The 17465-nt window shown below is 37.9% G+C and overlaps 2 protein-coding genes across 6 annotated transcripts in view; one reads left to right on the top strand and one right to left on the bottom strand.

The window, feature by feature from the left end:
* LOC122078825 (U-box domain-containing protein 5) overlaps nucleotides 1–11502 on the bottom strand; it is a 38133-nt gene extending 26631 nt beyond the window's left edge. For 3 of the 5 annotated variants that reach the window (XM_042644974.1, XM_042644981.1, XM_042644976.1), the window contains exons 1-3: nucleotides 11347–11502; nucleotides 5371–5551; nucleotides 313–568 (exon numbers count right to left, since the gene is read on the bottom strand). The gene's annotated coding sequence lies outside the window, so the exon portion shown is untranslated. Of the gene's footprint in view, nucleotides 1–312; nucleotides 582–5370; nucleotides 5552–11346 lie in introns of those variants that run through there. The other 2 variants (XM_042644975.1, XM_042644983.1) reach the window with 2 other exon arrangements.
* LOC122078827 (protein RADIALIS-like 3) lies at nucleotides 9313–11101 on the top strand. Its single transcript, XM_042644985.1, has 2 exons — nucleotides 9313–9942; nucleotides 10818–11101. Exons 1-2 carry the CDS (start codon nucleotides 9714–9716, stop codon nucleotides 10823–10825), a joined length of 237 nt encoding a protein of 78 aa, XP_042500919.1. The 5' UTR covers nucleotides 9313–9713; the 3' UTR covers nucleotides 10826–11101.
* Nucleotides 11503–17465: the final 5963 nt, after the last annotated feature.

Here is a 17465-nt window from a genome sequence, read left to right as displayed (position 1 = left end):
CCCCCCCCCCCCCCCCAAGGAAAAAAATTATCTTGATTAAAGCAAACCCATCAAATAAAAGATGAGTGCCACTGATTAAGGATAAATTAAACGGCATTTGGGTGCCACACATTAAGCCGTGCGAGGAGGGCGCGGCAAGAATCAGGTGATAAGTCTCTCAATATAATTAGCTTTGCTGACTTTCAAAGCGGCGTATCTATCAGATTATTAATGATATTGATAGCCATTAGTGAGTGCGTGTTCTCTTTAATTTCACGAATAACAGTAAAGAAAAATAACAAAAAGGAATCAATCTCATCAATAAAATCATACCTGAGAAAATGATCCACATAGGTCATGATAGGACCGGCCGGTCAAGAACAAGAGACACTATTTCAACGCTTGAAGGCCCACCATGAGAAAGATGATATATTGCTTCATGTCTTCAAGTAAAGAACCAGACCCAAGTACCCAACTAGTATTGGGCTCCATGTTGTCAATGGGCAAATGGGTACCCATTGATCAGCTTTATCCACCATTTCCCACCAATTAAGCCCTTCTCTAGAATCTAGATTCATTGCCACCTGACCTGCACAAAGCAACTGATTGATTCTGTCAATCTAAAGTCTTCATTCATTGTTGCTTCAATGTTCATATCCAAATTTATGACCTGGTTTGACTTGACATGCCTCTCTTGTCCAAGCCCAGCTTGAAGACCTTTTGAGCCTTGGGCAATGCAAGGGTATCACAATTCTCAAGCTTTTCCCAATCAGGCCAAGCATGAAATAGTTTTGGGACCAGTTTTTTCAGTTTATATTCGGTTATTGAGCCGTCTGTGTCTTGTGTTTTTGGGCCCTATATACATAAGCACTGTATTGTATTGGCCCATTTTTGTTTCTCCAACCTCCTATGCAACTTTCTTTCAACGGGAGGGAAACAAGGACATGGAATGATATAATTTTTGTTATGGAAGAAGTTTCTCTAGACAGTTTGGTTCCAGACGAAGAATCCATATGATATGTCAAATTTCAGTCGAATTTCTGACAAAGCTTGGATCCAGACAAAGTAGAATTATTATTTCTATTTTCAATCTCTCCGTTGTTTGTTCGTTCAGAATGGAATTATCTTTTCCAGTTTTAGGCTAGAATTTTATCCATATGGTAGATTAGATGAGACACAAATTTGATGGACAGTTAGATCAAAAAATCTATATCATATTTCAATTTTCAATCCAAATAAATTTATCAAATGATAAAATAAAACTTTGAAAAATCCAGCAACATAAATAAAAAGCACGGTAGTGTTAAGAATACCATAAGCATGCTTTGAAATACCCCATGTATGTAACATGCCACATGCTACATGTCATTAAGTTTAGTTGCCACACGCCATTAAAACCCCATGCATATCATATGCCATTAAATTTACATTTTTTTTGGGGGGGGTATGCATGTGGGGTAAGAATGCCACCAAATTTACTTACCTCTAGCATCATCGGACAAGATACATACCCTCAACTCTTTCTCTCTTATTTTAATTTTTTTTTTTCTCAAAATTTCAATTTTACATATTTCAACACACTCCTAGGAGTATGTAAATTCTCAATTATTATCCCTCCATCACAATTATGACCCCATACCCAAAGAACTCTATTTTGGGATGAGCATCTAAAATCTCTCGAATCCAATGTTACTAGTGAAGTCAAATTCTTCTTTAGAATCAATACATGTCTTACCCTAAACAAAAATCACATAATCTGATCAAACATGCAAATCCTTATAGTCTTACTCCCATTTTCTTGCTCTTAGCATTGTTTCTCATTTTGACTGTACCATTATCACATGCATGATATGTAGTCAAATTAATCCCCAACTAAACACATATGACATCAACAACCAAAATCTGAAATCCAATTTGAAGTTTCCATATCTGTGAAAATAGTGAGATGAACATCTCCATCACTCCCAGACACTTTCACAATAGCAATATCAGATGATTTATCTCAATTCTCTTCATCATATTTCCTTTTTTTATCCTCCTCATATTTTGAACAATGCCTCTTTAAATGACCCTAGTCATAGTAATAATATCAAATTATTTTGCTATCTTTCAGTAAAAGGAGCAATAACTTCGTTAAGATTGAGAGTATCTTTATCGAATAGAAGTATAGTCATAATGTGATCAAATGAAGGAAGCTCTCGAAACCAATTCACTTGACTGTGACGGAGGAGAAATGCTTTACCATCTTTTTTTATTCAAGCATCTAAGTGAACAACTCCACCAATTTATTATTCAACTCATTCAAATTCACATTAAATTTCACTTCCTCTGACAGTCTAAAATCATAAAACTATTATTTATAAACAAACATTTTTTTTTTTTAATGAAAAAACAATTTGTCAATAACCTGGACTTATACCTATTCTTTAGCATTGCTGAGAATTCATCTAAATCAGCCAAACCAATAACTTGATGAAAAGTACTATCTAACCCTTTATATATACCTACACAGTAGGATGAAAACCAAACAACCCCTTAAAGTACCAAAATAGTACTCCTAGGTGACATGTCATAGGTGCTTTGAAGGATAAAAATTATGTCCTATGACCTTAGCAGAGGCACGTAGCACAATTTTTTCGTTTAGAACTCTTGGTTCACGAAAGAAATAGTTCAATCTATCCGGTTCAAACCGAAATTATTTCAAGAGCAAATCAATCGGGTCAACCCACTGATTGAATTGCCGTGTCGGACCACTAGATCGATCATTTGGGTCACAGGTCGACCCACCTAGATTGGGTTTTCAGAGGTGGGCTTCAAATGGTTATAATGGGCTATAAAATGAATTAATTAATAAAGTTCATCAATCTCTAAGAGAAATGGGCCATCAAAGATGGTCTTAACTCTTACTAAATAAAGTCTATAACATAAAGGCTTAAGAGACTTAACTAAAAGCCCATAAAATTTTAATCTGGAAAGGCCCATAATAACTGCATGGGTGTGCACTCATGCACGGGTTGAGCTTGCCGTCTCAATGTCGACGGAGGTAGGGACTGCTCTGGTACCAACCGTAAAGTGAATGAATTGTAAGAGGGTGACGGAACTTACATCATCAAGGATAACAACCCCTCTTTTCGGTCCAACATATCTTCTTCTTTTTCCAATGACGGCGTAAATAATGTCTTTTGACATCTCTAACCTCTCAAACAGAAGGGGTTTCAATACTACCCTTCTTAACTTGTGATGCCACGAACAGAGACTCTCCATCCCACAAAGTAGAAGAGAGTTGATCAGTTCTCATTCTCATACGAGACAGATCCACACATATGGAATCCACTACAGGAGAAACCCTGTGGTGGATTCCATATGTGTGGATCAGACCACACGAGAATGGGAGATATATTGCCATTGAAACCCCACAAGTTATTGTATAAACCACCAATGGCAATGTTGGCCACATCAAGAAGTTGAAGGATTATCATCCCTCGCTGATGTAGCAGTGTAGGCCACATCACCTTACATTTACGTCCAAGATGCATCCTAGATAGGAATGCCTTTTGTTTGAGTTGTAACTTTCAGAGGAAAGAGAAAAAATAACAAGGAAACAATAAAAACCAAGTCATACACTCCCATCATATCATGGATGGGGAGTCAAGGGACCCACCACAATACATCGAACAATTTTGTTAGCGGATGGTGATACTGATAAACAAGGATTTGGATAAAATTCATACAGGCTGAAAATCCAAAAATTTCCCTCCCATATAATCTTCACCTTGAAAGCTAAGTTCAGTGAAGATTGAAACATTGGGCCTATATAACTTGCTTTGTTTTGGGTCCCCCAAAAATGACAAGAAAAAGCCTTTTCCCTCTACCTCTGCCCAATAATAATCGCACCCATGTCTTATCCTACCTACCCATTCAAGCCACAGAACTGCTAACTAGCTATCTTGAGGGCCTTTTCTCTACTTCTTTCACTCACTCTTCCCCAGCTTTGTTCTAGTGCGAACCCTCATACGTCTATCCGCTTATCCATGGGCATGTATTTTATCCCTGAAGAGATCCTTCCTCTATTACCCAAAAAGAAAGAGAGAGAGAGAGAGAGAGAGAGAGATCCTTCCACACTACTTTCTCTGCAAATAGATCTCACGAATACAAATTTCATATCTCAGACACTGTTACCTTGTCCAAAAATTCCATCCAAAAGGTACTTCTCATGTTTGCTTTTCTTTTCTTTTACTTTTCCTCTCTACCTGATAAGTGGACCAAGACTTCCAGCCTGAAAAGCCTCCCACATCCAAATGAAGCCATCAAATGATCAAGTATCTAAAGCTAAATTCTTGACAACAAAGCATGTAGAAGGACATCTACCCTATATAGCGAACCACGTACACAGTCCCTATGGCCCAAGTACTCCAACTTGTAAGGAAGGACCACCGATCAAAGTAGGACAAAGGAGAGAAAAGGATATGGTCGTTGCCTGGAAAAGAGGGGAATCCAAATACATTACTTTCTTCATGAAAGTGAACGTACGTGAGATGATAAGGATTCTAAATATCAGTAGGATGGTGTATCTTAATCTTCAAGGACCACCTTTCGTACAGAATCCTACTACAGTTCCCTCTCTCTCTATCTCTCTGACATGATAAACTTATAACATTCTCTTATGGAAACTACAGTTTCTACTTTTCTCTTTTTGAGGGGTGGGATTAGAATCAAAAGCCATAGACAAAACTACAGTAGTACATAAAGAAACAGAATCCCACATCTTTGAGTTCCTGTTTCATTGGACTAAATGAAGACAGGGCTCCAAGTGGACAGGTGGAAGCTCACTGTTCTGATGGGATTCTAGTATTCGGGTGCAGTGGTGGAAATAGAATAGGCAAGACTGGACACACTTGCAGAACAATATTGGGTTCTCAGCAACCAACTTGCAGAATTCAAGGAATGATATTTAATTTCGTCTAGAAGGGTTCTCTTCAGAATTCAGATTCCATGCGTATAGATATTTAGCTTCTTTACCGAACCCAGATCATATATTAGGTAACAGCATCAGTCTATTAATAAACTAATGTAGAAAGGCTCGTCACACACCATTGTCATGGATTCCAACTCCCAACAGAGAGTTCCTTCAGATCTAGAATCGCCTCAACCCATTCCTATCCAATCTAGAAATGCATAAAAAAATGTAGTTTGAAATAAATAACAGATAAGAACAAAGAATACAAGAACACTTAAGATGGCCAAAAATGAATCAATTAAGAAATTTTTTGCCATATATTGCTGAAGTTCCAATATGACCACACGGATCAGATTATCATCAAATGCATCAAAATTTAATTTGAAATAAACAAGAGATCACAACAAAGAAATACAAGCACATAATTCACTTACCACGGTAGGTTTTCTGTTCAAATGGAACCTTCGCCAGGAAACACATAGAATCAGTCTTTACCTCTGAAAATCCAACTTTAAGATATGGATATCCTTCATTCCTTCTCATCCCACTCGTTATCCTGCTTGTATAGTTGTCTATCAATTAAAGTTGCTGACCAAAACGGTAATAGACTGACACCTGTGGAACAAACCCATTGAAATCAAAACTCCAAATGGCATGAGAGGTCAAACCAACTATTTACAGATTTACCGACCATAGGAGTAACAGGTCTTGTTAAGGTATCTGATATTGGAGAGGAGGGAGAAGTTGACAAAATAAAGAAGCAATCCAGGTGCGCAAAACTTTAGGATCTTTATTATTTGTTGACTTTAAAGGAAAGAATGATTAAAAATATAAAATTCTATAATCCTTTTTAGAGAGAGAGAGGTGTAGTGTGAGCATATATCCATTGCCAATTAATGGTATAAAGTCGTAAAAACAAAGGAATGGGCAGGCTAGAAGCATAGTATGACGATAGACCTTTAGAACCAAAGGCCAACGAGACAAATGATACTCTACCCATTTATGCAATAAAAACTTTCCCCACCTTAGGAACCACTCCTGTTCTTTGGAACAACCAAGCTGATGAGATAGCTTTTCTGAGTTTCTAGCCCGGATTCATAGCCAGTTCTGATGCCTTTCTCAAAGGTTTAATAGATGACTCCTGAAGCCAATTAAACTCATGGCCTCTATATTGTAATTTGTAAGGCATGTATAATTCTTGCCAACTGAATTACCCCTTGGGAAGCCCTTCTTCCTTACCCCTCAAGTAGAGGAATACGACAATTTTTTTCGAACAGTGAACGGGTGTTTTGGTATGATTTTTATTTATGAGAAATTAAAATCAATTTCATCCGAAAAAATGAAATAGTTGAGAACCTGATTCAATATTGAAATTGAAATCAATTTCAAGTTTATTTTGCACTCGACTTTAATGAGCATGTGTTAATAATTGGGGTAAATGTCATTTGATATGTTTAAAAAGAAATGAGAGCAAAATAGGATAGGGTATGGTTACCCCTTACCCCCACACCCACCCCCACCCCCACCCTCACCCTCCTGTCCTCTTGAAAGAAATATGGAGAATCTATTTTCAAAAATTGAACTATTAAATGGATTTTCTATTCTTGAAATATTTCCGATTGATGCAACCAAAATAATTTTAATTTCTTGACCCAAAATTCTATTTGTTGATTATATCATGAAATTAATAATCCAAAATTGAAATCGAAATTGATGCATTGTTTCGGTTTCCCAACCTTAGGAATAAGGCATACAAGAATATCAGAACATGGATAAATGCCTAACAAATGAGATGAGTGCATAAGCATATAAGAACCGTTTGTTTAATATTCCTCTCAAAATATAAAGGAAAAACATATTTTATCCTGAGGAAACAACAAAGACAAGGTAAAGGAAATGAATGGTGTTTCTTGGCCAACCGCCCCGCCCCGCCCCGCCCCGCCCCACCCCAAATATATCATCGTTTTGATATTTGTTTCTTCCCCAACCTCAGCTTTTGATATACTATCCTTTTGTTATTTGTTTTGTTTCTATTGAATGGCTCTCTGGGTAAGTTAGTTTAGCCTTTGTTATATTCTCTATTCTTTTACTTAATATATTTTTTATTACCTAAAAAATAAAAAACAATAAATAGAATCTAAAGGAAAGAAGAAATAAAAGAGAATCATTTGGCTAAGGTTAAAAAAAAGACCGAACAATTGTCATTCTTAAGAACAGTAAATAAATAAACAAATAATTGAACAAGTGCAAGTAGTTGATTTTTTTTTTTTTTTTAATCTATATGTTATTCTTAATGAAAATAAATAACAAGTGCAAGTAGTTGAACTTTTTTTTTTGGTCTATATGTCATTCTTAACTAAAGTAAATAACAAGTGCAAGTAGTTAAACTTTTTTCTTTTTTTGTATCTATGTGTCATTCTTAACGAGGGCCCATAGGCCACTAGGTTGGCATCCCAAGAGGGCATCTAAGGGTGAGGGTGAAACCCAAGGTGGGCAGTAGCAACTAGCATTGCTAATGCAATGAGGATGACTCAAAATCGAGCATAAGGTCGGGGCCTGCACAACGAGACAAGCGCTAACCAGCTGAGCAACTCAATTGTCCACCAAGTAGTTAATTTGGATCCTTAAGGAGGCCTTTATAAGATGTTAATTTGTTTGTTCTTAAAAAATAAAAATACTAAGATTGTTTCCATAAAAGTTCATTAAGACAGTTATTTTAATTATAAAAAAAAAAGGTCATAAGGGGTAAAAGGAAAAAGGTTGAGAATTACATTAATATCGTAAATAAAGGGAGAGGGTTCTCTACCACGTAGTATGGCCCCTGCAGCAACACAAGGGTCAATCACATTACACACGGGAGCATCAACAGTGGTGAGATTTTAAAACATTCATAGTAACGGGGTGGTCATTTATCCCCTCCGTGATTGGGTGCAGTTGTCATGTTGCGTTCTTTTTCCGTAAATTAAGTATAAAAGGAAAGATAAAATTAAAGACAGTACTAAGTGACAACTTTAGCTGCATTTAAAAGCTATGCCCACTTTTCTACACTATTTAGCTGCAAATAATGATTTTTCTAGAATGAGAGCATATGACTTAGTAGGTAATAAAGATTAAATTATCTTCAAACCAATTGGTGATGGCATAGGTGGTGGCAATATAGACTATCCTAACTTGTAACTAATTTAAAATTTTGAAGAAAATTTTTTTATAAACAATTATGCATACAATTAAGTTTTCATTTTCATTTTTGGTTATATTTTCCTTGTAGAAAAGGAAAAATCTGCAAATACAGGTAAGTTTCATGGTGGTAATATAGACTTTCATTGCTGCTTAGGTTTGCAAATGTGAATCACATTTGTTAGAAGTTTCACATGGTTTTGGGGGAGGTGGTTTTCCAGCTATTGAACAGCTAAAATTGGCACCTTTAGCTTGACAAGAATCGGACAAAATTTTCCAGCTAAAGCTCATAATTGATGCTAAGACTGAAAGAGGTATTTACAAACCCATAGAGGAAGGAGATTATTCCATTTTGCCGGCTCATGCAATTAATGGAAGCATGAAATTTCTTGTTACCCAAGTAGGGAGAATTTTTCCATAAGAGCCGGAACAAAATTTTCCAGCTACAACCAATAATTGATACTAAAATCTAAGAGGTATTTGCAAACCCATAGAGGAAGGAGATTATTCCAATTTGCCGGCTCATGTAATTAATGGCGGTATAAAATTTCCTGTTACCCCAGGTAGCAACAAAAAATTTTCAACAAGAACCGGACTTTTTGCTTCGTTGCATTGTCATAAAGGACATGCAAAAACGTGGTTGACAAGGAAGAGTAAAGGGAATAAATGATCATGATCATTCTTCCTTGAACTAACAGAGGATTCTGAATGGTATAAAACGTGTGTGACTCAGCTTATTCAGCTACAAAACAAAGTATAATAATAAAGTTCAACAAGTATCTTTCACGTTATTGAGATAATCCTATACCGGCTGTGGATTACTCAACTATCAAGTGATATAAGAACCATAAGAGATCACCTTCACTTTGAACCAATTGATTTCAAGATGGAAGTCTTAACAGACGTAAATGACGCTCTGATCTCCAGAGCAAAACAATAAAAAAACCATGTTTTTTCACCTTGACTGCGACTAATCCATGCAAAAGATAGAAAAGAACAAAAAGATGTGGAAGACTAGTTCAACAGTTGCCGGTGTGTGATGGATGGGTGTGAGGCACTATTTTCTTCTCATCCTTCCGTATAGCGCCGGTATAGGTACTCCCATATCTAATCCCACTACCTGGTAATTGCCTAGGAAATCCGATTTGCTTGTGACATTATACATTGCTTTTGACACTGATTCTCTCCTCCTCTCATGTTGTTCCTTTGTCCTTGCTCCATCCTGTGGTTCCTGAGAGGACGTACGGGTCACACCATATTCATATTCTACCAATCTACCCTTTCTCAAAATTATATTCGCCAACTGGCTCCACACTACTACCCTACCCTCTTTGCTTATAAGAAGACGCATGGAAGGCCCTTGCCCATATCATAACTTGACTTCAAGTCTTCAACCCTCTTCTCCCTTGACTCAACCAACAGCAGTAGCTAGCCTCCTTTTCCCTGATTTCCCTGTACTCTAAAAACTCCACCTAATTGTCTCTACCTTTCCTCCTCTTTTTACTGCAATCCATACTATATCAATCTCTGTTACCCTAAGACACTACCAGTCAATCACCTTTTCCAGGTTCTAGATCTCCATTCAATTCTTCTCAAGGTAATGGCTGGCTCATCTTGGACACGGAAGCAGAACAAATTGTTCGAGGAGGCACTGGCTAAATTCGACAAGGACACCCCTGACCGGTGGCAGAATGTTGCTAGGGCTGTGGGTGGGAAATCTGCAGAGGAAGTGAAAAGGCATTACGAGATCCTTATAGAGGATCTCAAGAAGATAGAGTCTGACCAAATTCCCTACCCCATTTACAAGTCTAGTGGAAGCAATGGCAAAGGTATTGGCGATGAGGAACAGAAGTAGTATATTTAAGTATCCTCGTTATACCTCTTTAACTAAACATACTGGGTCTTGTATTCTATCATTTCGATTTCAGCTTTTCATTGTCGTCGGGTATCAGCTGTTTGATCTTGTTACCCTATGTAAAGTTTCTAATTGTAGGTGGAAGGACTCCCAGGTGTATAAGGGGGGCTGTTGGCTAATTAGTAGCCGATGTGTGAGTAAAATCCCAATAATTCCTCATACATGTGTTAGCATGTATTGCAAGTAAATCCCATAATTCCCCATAGTAGTATGTATTGCAAACACTTAGATACAGTGAAAACCCGCTTTGATACCATGTAAGTACTTACCCCAAAAACTCAAACGGTAGGCGGAGGGACTCCTATGTGTATAAAGGGGGCTTTAGGTTAATTAGTAGCCAACCTGGGACTAAACTCCCAGTTTGGGAAATATCCAAGGAGATTGCATGCAAATTCATCGCCCTGGCCCCGCCGCCACTGCAATTGAAGGGGCAGTAGGAGCAAGCCATGAGCTATACCAGAAAAGAGGAAAGGAAATCCATAAACTATTAACTTAAGGCCTTAGTTCATGAGTTGCTTTGGTTGTTAATATAAGAAACTCTTTATCATTCCTAAACCTCCCTCTCTTAAGGCCTTAACTCATTGTTTATTTCAGACAAAAAAAGAACACTTTTTTCCACACAACACATAACTTCTTATCCTGTCCACCTTATTATTTTTAATTAAATTTTTCCCTTCACATTCCTCTTTGACTAATTTATTATTCATCTTTGTCCTCATTCAAGAATATTTTGGATATGCTCAAGTTTGATATTTACTAAATCTGCAATTCTGTCTTTGTTCTTGACAGGCTTCTGAAGTATCTAAAGCTCCAGTGACATTAAAGCAAGAAGGAAGGTTCATAAACTAAAGTAGATTGCACTTGTAGATCTGTAAAATATAGATGCAGACGCGTGTATGAGGGAATCACTCAGCTGTGGTTCTTCTTTTCTTCTTACTTAGTCCTACTTGTGGAATTACTTCTTCCTGATCTAATTAATGCAACTACCATAGAGACCAATAAATCCTGGTTTGTAATCGTTCCTGTTGTAATTGATTCTGGAATTCGAAGTCGTACTTTGTAATTCTGAATCAGATTGAACATATTTCTTAAAAACCCTAGGACTACCGATTTGTACAGAACAAGCTATGATCTCAAATGAATGTCATGAATTAACAAAATCAAATGCACATCATCCAAAAACAAATCAATTCTATAAAATTCAAAAATGTATGCGATTAAACATTCCTTCATCGTTAATGACATTGATTCTTGAATAATTGAAGTAAATGAAAATCCGGAATGATCAAAATAGTCAGAGATTGTTTAGATCACTAACCTGTCTCGGTTATAGGCGGGAGAAAAAACATTCACCTCCGAAATCCCCAAAGAAATATCCTGAATTTGTTGAAGAAGTACAGAGAAAGGACTTTCACAGATCCGTGATCCGTGGATGACGAAAACCTTCAGAGCGTCAGAGCTCGGGAGGGAGGTGAGGCGGAGTTCTACGTCTTACAAGGGAGAACAAGAGGCGGGAAAATAACTTCTTCAAATTAAAGCCACCCTGGCGCCCGAAGAATTTCCTTTTTTTTTTTTTCTTGTGTAGAACGGTATCGGCCTATTTATAAATTAAACAGGAACGGAAAGGTCAGTATTGGCTGGGTTGGGATGGTTTCAGCATTGACAGATCCGGATCCGCATATATGGTCCGCTGGTAAATTTGTAATAAAAACTATTTTTAAAAAGCTGGGTAGTTATGTTCAACACGGTCCGATCCAGAATAGTATCAGAACTAAGGGTGTTTAATAGGTTTGGTTTCAATGTAGATGGTTTAATTTGATTCGATGCAAGCTTTTTTAGATAAAACCAAAAGCAAATCATTTAATAAACAGTTTCATATATTAAAACCAAAACCATTTATAAGTTGTTTTGGTTTAAACAGTTTAACACTTTCTTATTTTTTCAATTTTTTATCCAAACACGCACTTTTTTGCCTTTAAATTTTTTTTTGAAATTGACGTAAATTGTAACATTGAATTGAATTGTTTATTGTTATATGCTTTTTTTCAATAGTTGTTTAATGTAATCTTAAATTTTTCTATTGAAATAAATGTATATTTAACATTGACTGACTTAAACTTAATAAGCATATATTAATTGATTTAACGGTTTATATAAATGGTTTACTAACGGTTTAAATTTTAAAATTAAAATCAAATCATGGTTTCAATTTTAAAACCAAAATTGAACCATTTAATAAACGATTTCATGGCTACAGTATAAACAGTTCGATTCAATTTTGGTTAACGGTTCGGTTTTAAATTCACATCCTTAATCAGAACTACATCAGCCCTAATCAATCCAGTGACCTTTCTCGAGTTTTAGAACCTTGATTCCGACAGCCCTAGATCATGCTATAAATCACAATAAGAACAAAATGTTAAACGATTGGTGTTTTAACATGTATTACCTTATAGGGAGTTTTTCTTTCACTGTGCAATGAGGTTCACAACTTCATCCGATCCTCGAGTGTAGGGTTTGTAGTTTGTTACAACCTTTTTACCCCCACTCGTTTATGGCCAGCTTGGTGAATGGATTCACCATGGCTTTACCTTTTTATCTTGTTAGCTCCAAAAAAATATTGGAAAAATGCTCTCAACATGCCCAGTGAAACAGTACAACCCATGGGTAAATTTGTCAAAAAAACTCAACAAAGAAAATCAGAGGTAAAACTTTCCAATTTGAACAAGCTGTATTGTTTTCCAAGGTGACAGATCCCCAATCCAATACCCAATACCTGATATTTGATACTATGCACTTAAACCATGATTAGGAGACCTAAGGTTATTTTTTTACAAAAATAACCCCTGCCAATCTACAGAATAAATGGCCAAACTGGTGCAGGCACAAAAAGATCAGAGTGCCCCTCGCTCTGTGCGCTGAATATATGCTCATGCATATCCCCCCCCATCAGCTTGTTGGTGTGTTGTTTCTTATGCCAAACTAGAAGAACTCTATCGTCCATTATTTATAGAGAAAATTACATTCCACTCCCCTGTATGTTTCAGGTATTACACTCAAACCCCCTGCTAAGTTTGTAATTATAAACGTACCCCATGGTGTTAACACTATTAGAAGCATATGTTAAATGTGAGCAATATTGATATAGAGGGGTTGCACACTGATTAGATCCTCTAAAGGGGAGACGGAAAGGATCTCCGTGTGCAGCAGTGCACATTGATTCTTCTTCGTTTTTTTTTTTTTATTCGAAATCGATGATCGATGGTGATATCCCTTGATGTCTCAGTAATCTGCACTGCTGCAATCAACATGTGGAGAGATCTAGAGCGGAAGTCCCTTATGAAAATGACACAAGCATCTGAAAAGGCTTCAAATGTGGTAAATAAAGCTCTCGATTCTTAGCTATGGTTTCTTTAACTCATGGATCCGGTCGATTGCTATAATAATACTGAGTATGAGTATTTTGGTTTCTATGTTCCAATTTATTTTTTGATTAAATCGAATTCTTATGGAAGAATCATCCAATTTTGAAGTTCTCAATGTTGTTTATCAACTTATTGCAAAATTGTCAGATAACTATTGGCCATCCCAAGGTCCTGTAGTAATGCAAAGATGGGGAAGGAGAAGAAGAAAAGAGTAATAAGTAGTGTGGCATGTGAAACTGTTGTAGATCACCATCCTTTGTATAGCTTTTTATATAATGGAGTTGGTTTTGGCATCTTTCAATGGTGGATGATTGAGATTTTCTACAAACACAAACTACTCATTGTGGATGATGACACTATATTTACTGATTATTTGGTCCATTATTGGCTTAGATTGGTGTATGAATGCCCACATATGCTATGTTGTTGTAAGAAAATATTTGCTAACAATGTTTAGACTGTCATTTTCTCCACTGGTTTCCCCCTTCTTCTCCGTAAGATTTTCCAGTTTTTGCTCTCTCCTTGATCAAAACCATAAATCCCTCTCTCTGATTTCAGAACCGTAAATCCCAAGTTCAAAAACCTTAAATCCCAATCGGTTAATGGTTTACTCATGGAAGAAGTTGACAACAAGGGTTAAGGGTAAATAGGTCATCTCCATTGGATCAGGGGCATTTTGGGGTTTAATGCAATTTTATAACACATGAGTCATCAACTTAACAATTTCTCACTCACGGTCAGGGTACGGTTGATATATTCTACAACTCAAAAGGGAAGTATTTGTAATTCTAAACTTCGTAGGGGAGGGATGTGTAGTACCTTAAACATACAGGGGAGGGGAGTGTAATTTCCTCTTATTTATATACGAACCGGCGTTTCACCTCTACGAAGTAGTGGGCAAATAGACCCACACATGGAAACTTAAGTCTAATAGTGTACTTCTCATGTTGCTTGCTCAAAAAACCTTCCCTCATTTCAATTTATATAGCTTTGCAATAACTACTTATAGCACATGCTCGTCAAAAGAGTCGAATTTGGTGGACAACAGACTCCAAGTCTATGTGGAAGTTCCAGTTTAAGAAAAAAAGCGCCAGGGGAGCCTATGGTGTACATACTCATCAAAGGCTCTCTCTAGTCTATCCTCGTTTAATGATGTTTTTTCTTCTATAAGTCAATGTCCATCCAAAACTTCTCTCCCGTTCTATGAGTATATGATAGCTAGATATTAGAAGGGATTTTCTGAATTCTCTCCATTAAAAATATCATAATCACCATTTGTCATATGCTAATATTCTTCAAGCAGGATTCACATGTGCACTAGTTTAGGCACTACGGCACACGAGCACTTGCTCTCTTTTTCCATAAGGGAAAAATGTCAAAAGGGATGATGGAGACTATGAGAGGACAGTTTCTACTAGTCTATATTCTATATTTCTCTAGTTCATACTCGTGAGAAACCGGCAATGCTAAGTCAGATATGGTATTTATCTGTTCATTCTTTGTAGTGAGCGATGAGGTGCGATGAGCATCGGACGAAAGAGAGCATTCGGACACGTGCCCCAAGGGACTCCCAGCCACCCGATGCTCACTTCACTGGTGCAACGATAGCACATGAATTTCACACGTCCATTTGGGCTTTGATGCAATAGGTTCCACAATAAAGGTTGACAAAAATGTGGGACCACATAAGCTATGGCTCTTGTGGCTACAGGACCATAAGTTCATGGGGGTTTTTCTAGTCAATCCACTTCAAGAGATTTGTTTATTCTTATGTCAATAAGAAGTTGAAGATATATGTATTAGCTTTATCTTTTTCCCAAACACTTTTCGGACTAAGAAGAAACAAAAGAGACATCACACAAACTATGGACCCATTTGATAACATTTTAAGAAACGGAACAAAAAGCGTTTAATAAAACTATTTCGTTTAACTTGTTTTTAGAGATTGAAATTGAAATTTCTACTTATTTATGGTTCAAGAAACGACCCAGGCACGCCGTTTCTGGAAACGACCCAGGCACGCCATTTCTGGAAACGACTCGTGGCCATTTTTTCACTGGTTACCATCGACTTCCATAAACATGACTTATCAAACACATTCAATTATGTTTTTGTTTCTATAAATGGAAATTTATGTTTCTGCCGTTTCTTGAAACAGAAATAGCAGAAACGTTATCAAACAGGCCCTTTGGGGAGCACAAACTCCATCAATGCCTCTTAAAGTCTATCTTTCTTGTTTGCTTATATAGGTCATTTTCTATGGGAAGGACAAAGAGACAAATTGTGAGTGAGGTTGGGCTCTCATCACAAAGTACATTATTCCAATAAAAAAAAATTACATCATCATAAGGCAAGGGAAAGTTTTGAATCGAGTCGTTAACAAGTAATGTTGTTATTTTTCCTTGGATTTCGCTTGGTGTAATCAGTTTTGATGTACGTCCTCTAAAAAAGATAAAAGGTAGTTTTGGTATTGACGCGGTAAAAATTGATCGGATGACCTTCCCTACAGTTCCTGGTGCTCCAGCTGACCTGCATGAAGAAATGATAGGGAAGAGTCGGGATGACCCAACGGGGGACTCACCGATGCCTAAGTCAGATATTTCCATAGCAGATGCTAAAGAGATCTTTTTCAGTAAAAGGAGTGAGTGATCGATCCTCCATGATAGAGACTTACCTTGGTATTTATAGGCTGCTGATGGAAAAAGAAGGAGGGATGTTTGTGGAGAGTCCTGTTTAGGTGTAGAGTCCTTGAGGGGAGTGGTTTTGTGATTCTGGAAATATTCCGGGTTACAGGACATGTTTTGAGAATATTCCCTTTTGATCTCAGAGGTGCAAGTCGTGAGATGGGTGGATGCCTCTGATGATGTGTAGTGGATAGAGTCCTGCCCCCGTGATCAGGGATCATGTCCCTTGAATATAGGAGTGAATGTGTGCACGTTTCTGGATGCATTACTTGATTGTGCTGAGCTGAGGTGACTAGTAGTATGGCCTGATGGAGGGTCGAGGTGGAAGCACGGCCTGATGGAGGGCCGAGGTGACAACACGACTTGATGGAGGGCCGAGGTAGTGGGTCAGCCCTATTTAGGTTTGCATACACACTTCAGCCATGCTGGGGAAGGGGGCATATTTTGCATCACTAACCTTTTTTTTTTATCATGGCCCCTCCAAGCCAACTGCACTAACCCCTTGGGGTTAAATTGACCGGATGACCTTCCCTACAGTTCCTGGTGCTCTAGCCGACCTGCATAAGAGATGACAGGGGAGAGCCAGGCTGACCCAATGGGGGACTCTCCGATGCCTAAGTCATATCTTTCCACAGCAAATGCTCAAGAAAGCTTTTTCAGTAAAAGGAGTGAGTGATTGATCCCCCATGATGGAGGCTTACCTTGGTATTTATAGGCTACTGAATGAGAGAGAAGAAGGGGCATTTGTGGAGAGTCTTGTTTAGGCGTAGAATCCTTGAGGGAAGTGGCTCTATGATTCTGGGAATATTTCGGGTTCCAGGGCATGTTATGAGAATAATACCCTTTGATCTCGGAGGTGCAAGTCGTGAGAGGGGTGGATGCCTCTGATGATGTGTAGTGGATAAAGTCCTGCCCCCCTGATCAGGGATCATGTTTCTTGAATGAAGGAGTGGATGTGTGCACGTTTTTGGGTGCATTATTTGACTGTGTCGAGCCGAGGTGATTGGTAGCACAACCTGATGGAGGGCCAAGGTAGTGGGTCAGTCCTGTTCAGGTTTGCATACACGCTTCAGTCGTGCTGAGGAAGGGGACATACTTTGCCTCATCACCAGCCCCCTGCTCTAGCACTTCAAATCGATCTGCTAGAGCATTTAATTCAATGCAAAACTCGCTGCTTCACTTTCTCAGTCTAGGCTGATCAACGGTTCGAGGACGTGGCTATCACTTGTTCAAAGGCGAAGTAGGCAAAGCGCCTTTATGGGGAGCCACACAAGATCACAGGCCAACTGGAGGTTGAGAAGAAAATGGTCCGATCTGAGGAGGTCCGT

Source organism: Macadamia integrifolia, chromosome 5 (genome assembly GCF_013358625.1).
Source record: "Macadamia integrifolia cultivar HAES 741 chromosome 5, SCU_Mint_v3, whole genome shotgun sequence".
Lineage (NCBI taxonomy): Eukaryota > Viridiplantae > Streptophyta > Magnoliopsida > Proteales > Proteaceae > Macadamia > Macadamia integrifolia.
The sequence above is the reverse complement of the archived record's forward strand: the minus strand, read 5'-3'. Positions and strand labels throughout refer to the sequence as shown.